Source organism: Rhinopithecus bieti, unplaced genomic scaffold (assembly GCF_001698545.2).
Source record: "Rhinopithecus bieti isolate Rb0 unplaced genomic scaffold, ASM169854v2 scaffold_32008, whole genome shotgun sequence".
NCBI lineage: Eukaryota > Metazoa > Chordata > Mammalia > Primates > Cercopithecidae > Rhinopithecus > Rhinopithecus bieti.
The window spans coordinates 3349920-3358752 of record NW_016814433.1 but is presented as its reverse complement, the minus strand read 5'-3'; the positions used below and the strand labels follow the sequence as shown (position 1 = coordinate 3358752).

Genomic DNA, 8833 nt, shown 5'->3' with positions numbered 1-8833 from the left:
TGGACCTGTGTCTGTGTGTAGCTGGGATGCCAGTACAGGGATAGCACACCCCACCCCTAGAGGAAAAGACTCATCTGAAGTCGGGAGCACCCTCAACCCTCCTCTACCAACCGGGATGTCCAGGGGTGCCAAAGGTTCTCTCAAGTTCAGGGGTAGAGATGGGGGACAGGGCTGAATGATGCACCAACAGGCCCCAGGGTGGGCCCCTGCATCTTCCCTCCCACGCTGCTGCTCCAGAATTGTGGCGGGAGGGGGTGTCATCCTGCTCCGGAAGGCCCATTGTTTCCCACCCCGGCCTGGCAACACCGAGTTCCTTTAAGCTGGGGTCAGAGAACGGGCTCAGGTCCCCAAGGGGAGCAGGGGCAGGCGGCCGAGGCTGGGCCCCCTCCACTCTTGATAGGGAGGTGCCTGGGGTCAGGGACAGATCTCTGAGTTCTGGCCAGGAAGAACGGACAAAAGCGATAAGGCCAGGGGGCTGAAGGATGCTCCTCTCTGCTCATTTGTGGCCCTGGCACATGTTTCCTGTTCCTCGGCACAGGGCAGGGGTGATAGTACTTGTGCCACTCCTGTGTTTGCAGAGCACGTTCAGTTCGTTAAATCTTTATTGATGCATGGACACTCCTTCCCCTCCAGCCCCGCCCCCCAGCCCCGGAAATACTGGAGGAGCTGCACCATAAAAGGAGGGCACGAGATTGTTGTCCCATTCACCACGGGGCTGAGGGGGGAGGTGTGCAGGTTCCAGCCCCGATGTTCAGGATTGAGATGTGGGTAGTGAAAGGAAAGTGGGTTTTCCGGGATGTGGGGGCTTTCCTCAGCACTGGGTCCACTGACGCCGCTGCTCCCAAGGGGATGCTAGGACTCCGCTCAGGCAGGGGTGGGGGCAGGGCAGGCCGGAAGATGCCGGGCTTCAAGTCTTTGGGCCAAGTAAGAAGAAGGGCAGCCGTCAGGGTTGTTCTTGACTCGAGGGTCATTATACCCAGACCTTTCCTGATGTAGGAACGGCCTGGGACCCTGGTGAGGCCCGGGTTTGCCGCGGCTGCGGGGCGCGCCGACGCCGATAAAGGGCTCGGCTGTAGGGCACGAGGCAATCGGCTAGGCGGAGGCGCAGGCAGAGGCGGCGGTAGCTGGCCAGAGCAAGCACGAGCAGCGGCACGAGGAGCAGGAATCCGGTGACCAGAAGGGCCGTGAAACCGGGGTCTCGCAGGTGCGCGGTGCAAGGGGGTGCCTGGGAGCGCAGGAACTGTGGGAGAAGAGGCGTCAGGCCCAAGCCCACCGGGCCATACTGTGCACGGGGTGGAAACAGCCCAGGCGGGTTGAAATTGTGGCCCATAGACCCCACCGCCAGCATCACCACACACCAACACCCACACTCACACGCACACCCCGGGGCGCACGCTCACCTGAGAGTGGCAGAGGAAGCCAAAGCCCAGCATGGTGACAGCGGGTAGCAAGATGGTCCCCAGCACCAGCGCCAGCAGGAGAAGATTGAAGGCAGCCACCAGCAAATTCTGGGCTGTTACAAGCACAGCGCAGGCCCAACAGTCCAGGGGGTCCCGGGGCTCTGGGCCGCCACCGGGAACCGCTTGCTGTGCCCCGGGGACATCCGCCATGGCCCGCCTGGATTCCGCCCGCCTGGGCCGCTGCCCTTATAGCCCTCTTTCCTGCCCCTCCCCCGGCCCAGCCTCTCCCCACCCCCCTTATCCTGGAATGCGGCTCTAGGATTAGGCACCCCCCATCCCGAGGAGCGGACCAGAGCCCTGGACATTCCACAGGCGCCTCCGGGGAGGGGCTCGCCCTCGCCAGGGTCTGCGCGGTCCTCCCCATCAATCACGGTCTTGCAGCCCTCCCGGTACTCTCCCTGCTATCACCAGCCGTTAGTGAAACAGGATTTTTTTTTCTCCTTTTATTTTTAATATTAATATTCTCACACAAAAATCACCGAAAATAGGGGTAGGATTGGGAAGACCCCTCTGCCCCTGGGGCAGAGAGACAGTGCAGTGCGAGGGTGCGGGACTGTAAACCCCCCACCCCTCCGCAGCCCCAGCGTGGACAAAAAAACAACCAACAAAACGAAAATAAAGCCCCAGAGAAACTCACCCCGGGGTGTCCCTGCCCCAGTGAGGCCCTGGCCCTGGGTTGTTTCACACTTAAAAGAAAAGGGGTGGGGTGAAGGTCTGTGTTTTAAAGTTGGCCGGGGCTGGGAAGGATGGGGTTCCTTTTCCTCATAGTTCTTTCTTTAAAACCTTTAAATTTTTTTATTTTATTTATTTATTTTTTTTACAAAATACCATTTCAGTTCCCACTTCTTCCCCTACAGTACAGGAGTTGCTCACCCTCAGGTGGGGTTGGGGTCGGGTCGGGAGTCGGGGGGACTGGTCCGAGAAAGTGCAGGACGTAGGGGAGGGGAGCGGGTTTGAGCACCATGAGAACCCGGCTGGAGCCGCGGGCGGACGGGCGGAGACGGTCGGGCCGGGCCCGGACACACACTGGGGCGCGGGGAGAGCCCGGCGACGGGCGGTCCCTGGAGGGGCGGGCAGAATGGCTTGGGGGTGTGGGAGGTCGGGTTTTCCCAAAAATGAATAAATAGAGGTGAGTGGGACTGTTATAAATTAAAAACCAAAAACAAAAAAAGAACAAAAAATACAAATCATAACCAAGTGAATAAAGAGACATGTACAGGGATCACAGCTAGCATTGGAAGTAAAAAAGGAGGTTCCGGGGGAGGGGTAAAGCCCATAGAAAGAATCTCATTAAAAACCTCGGCTGCCGTAACGTCTATGTACATACACGAGCCGCGTGCATCTGCGCCGGGCGGGCGGGCGGCTGGCAGGGTGAGGGAACCCGTATGTGACCCCCGCCGCCGCCGGAGCCTGGTCCTTGTGTCTGTTGCTAAAAAGGCCAAAGTCGGTGAGGGGAGGCGCTGGTGGGCGAGGGGCTGCCAGCCCCTCCCCGTCTCCCATCTTTTTTTTCCTTTTTTCCTCATATTTCTAAAAAAAAAAAAAAAAAAAAAAAGTTTTTCTTAATAAATTAAGTGAGGGAGCTGCCAATGGGTGGAAGGGCTGGGCCGACCCTTCCGGCCACGCGGGACGCCTAGGATCCAGCCAAGGCATGTGCTGGTGGCCGCCGGCGCCTGCGCGGGCAGGCAGGGCGGGCGGGGCGTCCGGCCTCATCGCGACGTGCTGGCTGGGGCCTGGGGGGAGAAAGCCGGCGGAGGCTCAGGGAAAGGCGCGGCCGGGCTCCCGAAGCCCGTCCCTGCAGCCTGCCCCAGTGCCCTCCTCCGCTGCCCGCGCGCCCGCCGGGCCCTCACCAGCGTGAAAGCGTCGTAGGCCTGAGCCAGCTCCTCCGTGCGGTACTGCTCCAGCACCACCACGCCCTGCAGGCCTGCGCTGCGGCGCCGGGCACAGCCCTCGCAGTGTACCAGGTACGTGTTGCGGCTGCCATTCTCACTTGTCACGAACAGGATGTTAAACACCTCCACCTGAGGCAGGGAGGAGAGAGTAGTCAGGGGGAAGGAGGGCCACTGTGGACACTCAGGGGGAGCAGGGGAGCAGGAGAGCCGGCCCACTCACATCGCACTCGTTGCAATAGTAGGCTGGCTCGTCCTTGACCCGGCCCTGGTAAGCGATTTTCTTCCCTGCCCGCACCAGGCTCTCGCGTTGTACCTGGCAGTGCTTCATGGACTGCAGCAGACAGAACCTGGGGAGCAGTGGGGTTGTGTTGAGACCACCAGCAGGGAGGAAGCCTGGTGCAGGGCTGGAGCAGGGGCAGAGGGGTGGACAGCCCCAAGGCCCTCCCCTGGAGACCTCCCCGCTTCATGTCTGGGTCACATCCTCTGTCCAGGGCATCTGTTACAGGCGAAATTTCCTGTGGTTTTTGTCTATTTGGACCACTAGGAAAGGTCATGACAGCAGGGACCTAGTTAGCCTCCCCAGCACAGTAACACTCGGGGCACAGGCAGACAAGGATGGAAAGAGGTAAGAATGGGGTGGAGTCAGACAAGAAGAACAAGAACAGGGACCCGTCAGTGGAGGTGGGCTCCCACCCAAATAGGGTCCTCACTTGATCATCTTGAACAAATCGGGGTCGCTGATTTTGACCGTGCGAGCCACGTTCCATGACACGTGAATCATGGGCACGATGGATTTGACATTCTTCACCTCATTCCACTCGTATCGTTCCAGGGCCAGCTGGTACTGATAGGCTGCGGGCCAGAGGCGATCACAATAGGACTCTCAAACAGCCCCCAGACACCTAGGCCCAAGACCCTTCCCTCACTGCTGGCGGCTCTCCAAGCCCCAGCCTCCCAGGCCTTGCGGCTGAGGCCCCACACCATACCAACACCTGCCCCACCCTCTCACCGGTGAGGGGCCCCACGTTCCAGGCAATGTTGTTGCACCAGCCGGTGGCCTGCACCCAGTGTACAGTCCCCGCATTAATCCACACGAGGTCTCCGGGGCGCTGCACGAAGCGGTACACAGGGATATTGGATGCATAGAGATCATCCAGGATTGGCCACCAGGAACCCGTCAAGTAATCCACGCCGTGCCTGCGGGGTGGCCACAGGTCAGGTGGGAACTGGGGACCGAGGGCGGGGACGCGGCAGGCTGACTTGCGCAGGACCGCACGCACCGATCACAGAAGGCGCTGATGGTCTCCCAGTAGTGCTCGTGCACCGCGAACCACTCGCAGTCGCCTGGACCAATGTTGATGTTGACGGAGCAGAAGTTGTTATTCTCCTGGTGGCCTGCAGGGGTCGACAGAGAACAGCATGGCTGGCCAGGTCGGAGCTGCGATCCCCGACAGCCCCGCCCTCCGCCCTCATTGGCTGACAGCTGAGCGCCCAGCCCCTCCTCTCGCGCTTCCCGCAGCGACGCGCACAGGCGTGGAGCGCACCTGGCGTTCGGCTGCCGGGCACCTTCATGTACAGCTGCACCGTGTTCATGCCCAGGATGGTGTGGCCTACGTGGCTCAGCATGTTGCCCGTGGATGTTACCCGCATGAAGGCGGGCAGCTTCAGCAGCTCCTGCAGCTGGGGCTTCCACCTGCGGCGTGAAAGTGCGACAAGAGAAGCTACACCCCGCCCCCGCCATGAGGTCCCCGCAGCACTCCTGGCCCAACTTCCCTGGCCTCAGCCCCACTGACCGCTTGGCATCAGACAGGTCGATGTTGGTGCCAAACTTGATGATGTGATGGTTCTTCGGGTCTGGTGTGCTGCTGCTGGGGCGAAGAAGCACAGGTTGGTGGAGAGCAGAGGGAGGGGAAGGAAGCAGAAAGGGAAGGGGCACACCTGTACGGTACCTAGGAGGGGTTCCTGTGGTGCTGTCCGGCTCCTCTGACTCCTCATCCTCACTCTCCTTCTCCTCCTGCTCAGCCAGAGGGTAGGCAGACCTGGGTCAGACACCTTTCGAGAGCCCTCCCACCGCAGCCCCGTCCCAGGACCTGCCTCTGCCACATTGTCGTCTCACCTGCAGAGACTCCTGGAAGGATGAGGCCTGGTACTGTGCGTACTTGGCAATGGTGGTGTGGGAACGGGAGCTCTCACAGGGCCAGATCTGCCGAGTGCCTGTCAGATCCCAGTTCTCATCTGAGGGCTGCTGCACCTGGGTGCGAACTTCCACGGTGTGCTCGCCACTCGCTTCCACCAGGGTCTTGGTGGAGAAGAGGCCCAAGTCTGGAAGGGAGGGCCAAGCAGGATGTTGGGGCAGAGGCAGAGGATAAGGACCACGGACCCAACCGACCCTTTCCTTTCCTACTCCTCTGGGCGTAGACCACTCCTATAGGGTGGTCATAGGCTTAGTAGAGCCCAGTCCAGGAGAAATAGGCAGGAACCCTAGCCCCACAGGAAGCTGGGCGTCCTGGCCTCTATCTGCATCCTCACCAGCCCTCTTTCTCCTGCAGCTGCTCAAGGACTCAGCCCCTCAACCGGTGTTCCCAGGTGTGCGAGTGGCCGTGTGCACCGCACCTGACACATAGTAGGTGCTCAATGGCAGCTTCTTTTTTTCCCCATTTGGAGTCTTTCTAGTCAAAACAGCAGCTTCTTTGAGCTACCATTGAATCCAATTAAAGATTCAGTCAAGTGAAAGCCTGAAAATGTGCTTCAAGTAACTCAGAGTGGGGAAGGGAGGACATACAGGTATAAAGGAGACAAGATTGACCTTTGTATTTCTATACAGCTTCCTCTAATTTTGTATGTGTTTGAAATTTTGTGCAACAAAAGACTGAGAGAGAGCCCCAAAATCACAGGTCTTCAGGGTTTTTCTAAAATCTGTATTCTTCTCATGCTTAATCACAAAAAATTCAGAAATGACTCATCAGGCCCTGACTATGGCCCCCTCCCCCTTGCCAAATGCTGGAGACAGATGAGAGAAGAGTCCAATGCCAGCTGACCCATCAACTCAGTGGACTCCTCATAGCCACTGTCCTGAGTCTTCAAGTGTGGGATTTCTCAGAGTCCTACATGCCCCAAACCCCTGCAGCCCTCCCTGACACTTTCTGCCCCCCATACTCACTGAGCCGCAGGGAGCCTGCCAGGCCCCGGATCACTGTGATGGGATTTCGAGGGTCTGTACAGAACTGCAGCAGGACAGGTGAGAAGGCATCCCGTTTGCTCTCCAGCTGAGACATGACCAGGAGAGCTGGGGTCAGAGCCCTGGCCCAGGCTCAGAGCACCCCAGCAGTCCCCAACACTGTCTTAGAACCCTCTGGCAGGGGTGGTTCTGAGGCCAAGTGGCACACATACATAGATGCTGGGTGTAGGGGGGTTGAGTTTTTCCCGGGGCAGCTTCTCCTCAGTGTTGATCTTCGGTTTCACAGACTGGGCAGGGGAAAGGTAGGACTCTCGAAACTTCCCTTTCACCTTGGCATTCCTGTGGGAGGACAGTGGAATGAAGACACAAACATCAGGGTGATGGGGGAAGAGAGCCTGTCCCTGGGCCACACGGGCAGCCAACTCACTTGCTGGCGCGCACAACATCAGCAGCACAGTGGCTGATGGTGAGGTCTGCCATGCGCAGCCGCCGCTCTTCAACCTCAGAGGCAATAAAGGTCTCCTTGTCACCACTCTCTACCTTGATGAGCCGGATCTTCAGCTCCTTGGGGGGCCCCTCACTAAGTGAGCGCAGCTTCAGCATGTCAGCCCGGCTGACGCCCGGTGGCCCTGGAACTTCCTCCCGAGCCTTCTTTCCAGGGACGGAGGCTGATGGGTGGGTGGGCTGGGCAGAAGGTGCAGGAGCTGGTGGAGGGGCTGGAGCTGTGGGTGGCTTGACCTTGGAGGCCCCACCAAGATCGGGCCGGGACTTCTCGCGCCCCTGGATCTCCTCACTCTGCAGGTCCAAGTTCCCCAGCACCCGGCGGCTCTTTTCTTTGGGGGCCTTGGTCTTGGCCTTTGCCCTGCCCTCACGGGGCCGCCGACCCACACTGTCTTTACAGGCCCGCCTGTGCCGCCGGTGCTCCTTCTGGTGCTCCTTCTGTCGCCGCTTACAGCTGCCTGTCACCGCCGCTGCCACCACCCCGCCACCCTCCTCCTTGGCCTGTGCGGGGGGCAGCAGTCGTTCAGTCCCACTGTCCGCTGGCTCTGCTGTGTCTGCTGGGTCAGGGGCACTCCGGCCCACCCGCTCCACAAGGGTCTCGCAAGCCCGGCTGATCTCTTCTAGCACCTCAGACTCAGAGCGAGCAGGGGGCAGAGGCAGGGGTGGGGCGGCTGGGTGGGGTCGTGGGGCCCGGGACTGGCTCTTCGCCCGCCCTGCGCTCCCGGGCCCAGGGCCCGCCTGAGGTAGAGAACTGAGATGACGAGGAAGCAGAGGGCTGTGGGGAGCCCTGGGCGCTAGGGGCCACTGAGGTGGGCGGCGGGGCGGTAGCACCTGATGGGGGGCCAGGGGAATACTGAGTGGTGGGCAAAGGCCCAGGTCGGGTGGAAACAGCTGCTCCAGTCCCCCGATAACAGTACTTTTGTCCCTCCAGCACGGAGGCCAAGGATTTGAGCAGGCTGGCCGGGTTGGCAGGTGGTGGTGGTAGTGGCTGTGGCTGAGGGGGTGGAGGGAACTTGGCTAGAGGCGGTGGTGGTGGTAGGGCTGGTGGTGGCTTCTTCTCCTCTTCCTGGGTGGCCGTGGTGGTGGTGGTGGTGGTGGTGACGGCCGCAGCAGGAGCAGTAGTGGTGGGGGCTGTGTCGGTGGGGAAAGGAGGCTGCAGAGATGCAAAGGGCTCCTTCAGCGGGGGTGGGGGGGCCACGCCTGCTTCGTGTTGTTGCTGTTCCTCTTCCTTGCGAATGGATTCATCCAGCATCTTCATGATGTTGGCCAGCCCATCAGGTAGGATCTTGAATTCGGCTGGCTCCTCAAACTGGTCCTCCAGCGGAGTAGGGGGAAAATCAAAGAGTCGCGGGCCTCGGGCAGGCAGCTCCCCAACCCCAGGCGGCACAGGCTGGGGGGCTTTACTCAGGGGCCTGGGGTGGCCCCGGCCCCACCTCGGGGGTCTTTGGGAAGGAGACCCTGGGCCGGGGGCTCTCCGGGCGCCTGAAGCTTCCTGAGGTATTTTGGTGGCAGGAGGAAGGAGGGGCTGGAGGCAGGGCAAGAGTCAGGGGTACAAGAGGTGGGTCCTGGGGGTTCTGTGCTGGGCTGGGAGGTCGGGGAAGGGAGTCTATACTTCTGGCCAGATAGGGTGGTGGGGGAAAGGACACAGGCCCAGCAGGGCTGCTGCTGTGGTTGCCATTGTTGCTGTTGCTACTGCTGGTGGTTGGGGCTGGGGGAGTGGGAGGGGTGTGAGAATCCTGAGTGCCCACAGAAAAGCGGGAGGCTGGAGGCCCCAAGAAGCCCTCGCGATGGGGAGGGGTGGTGGG

At 60.5% G+C, this 8833-nt stretch overlaps 2 protein-coding genes across 3 annotated transcripts in view; both read right to left on the bottom strand.

The window, feature by feature from the left end:
* Nucleotides 1-584: 584 nt before the first annotated feature.
* On the bottom strand, nt 585-1782 carry TMEM88 (transmembrane protein 88). Of its 2 annotated transcripts, XM_017850480.1 has the most exons (3): nt 1401-1782; nt 1011; nt 585-913 (listed from the first exon to the last, which is right to left on the bottom strand). In XM_017850480.1, the coding sequence occupies exons 1-3, from the start codon at nt 1608-1610 to the stop codon at nt 705-707; spliced, it is 420 nt and encodes a 139-aa protein (XP_017705969.1). In that variant the 5' UTR covers nt 1611-1782; the 3' UTR covers nt 585-704. The 2 variants fall into 2 exon arrangements, with proteins under 2 accessions (XP_017705969.1, XP_017705968.1); XM_017850479.1 differs by having other exon boundaries at nt 585-1240.
* Nucleotides 1783-1888: 106 nt separating this feature from the next.
* The window catches only part of KDM6B (lysine demethylase 6B), a 22023-nt gene continuing 15078 nt past the window's right edge, over nt 1889-8833 (bottom strand). The window contains 14 exon segments of the mRNA XM_017850372.1: nt 1889-3478; nt 3570-3696; nt 4060-4201; nt 4359-4546; nt 4630-4744; nt 4894-5042; nt 5143-5214; nt 5299-5363; nt 5466-5671; nt 6510-6615; nt 6740-6866; nt 6955-7698; nt 7700-8440; nt 8442-8830. Coding sequence (XP_017705861.1) covers nt 3167-3478; nt 3570-3696; nt 4060-4201; nt 4359-4546; nt 4630-4744; nt 4894-5042; nt 5143-5214; nt 5299-5363; nt 5466-5671; nt 6510-6615; nt 6740-6866; nt 6955-7698; nt 7700-8440; nt 8442-8830 — 3483 coding nt within the window. The 3' untranslated portion in view covers nt 1889-3166.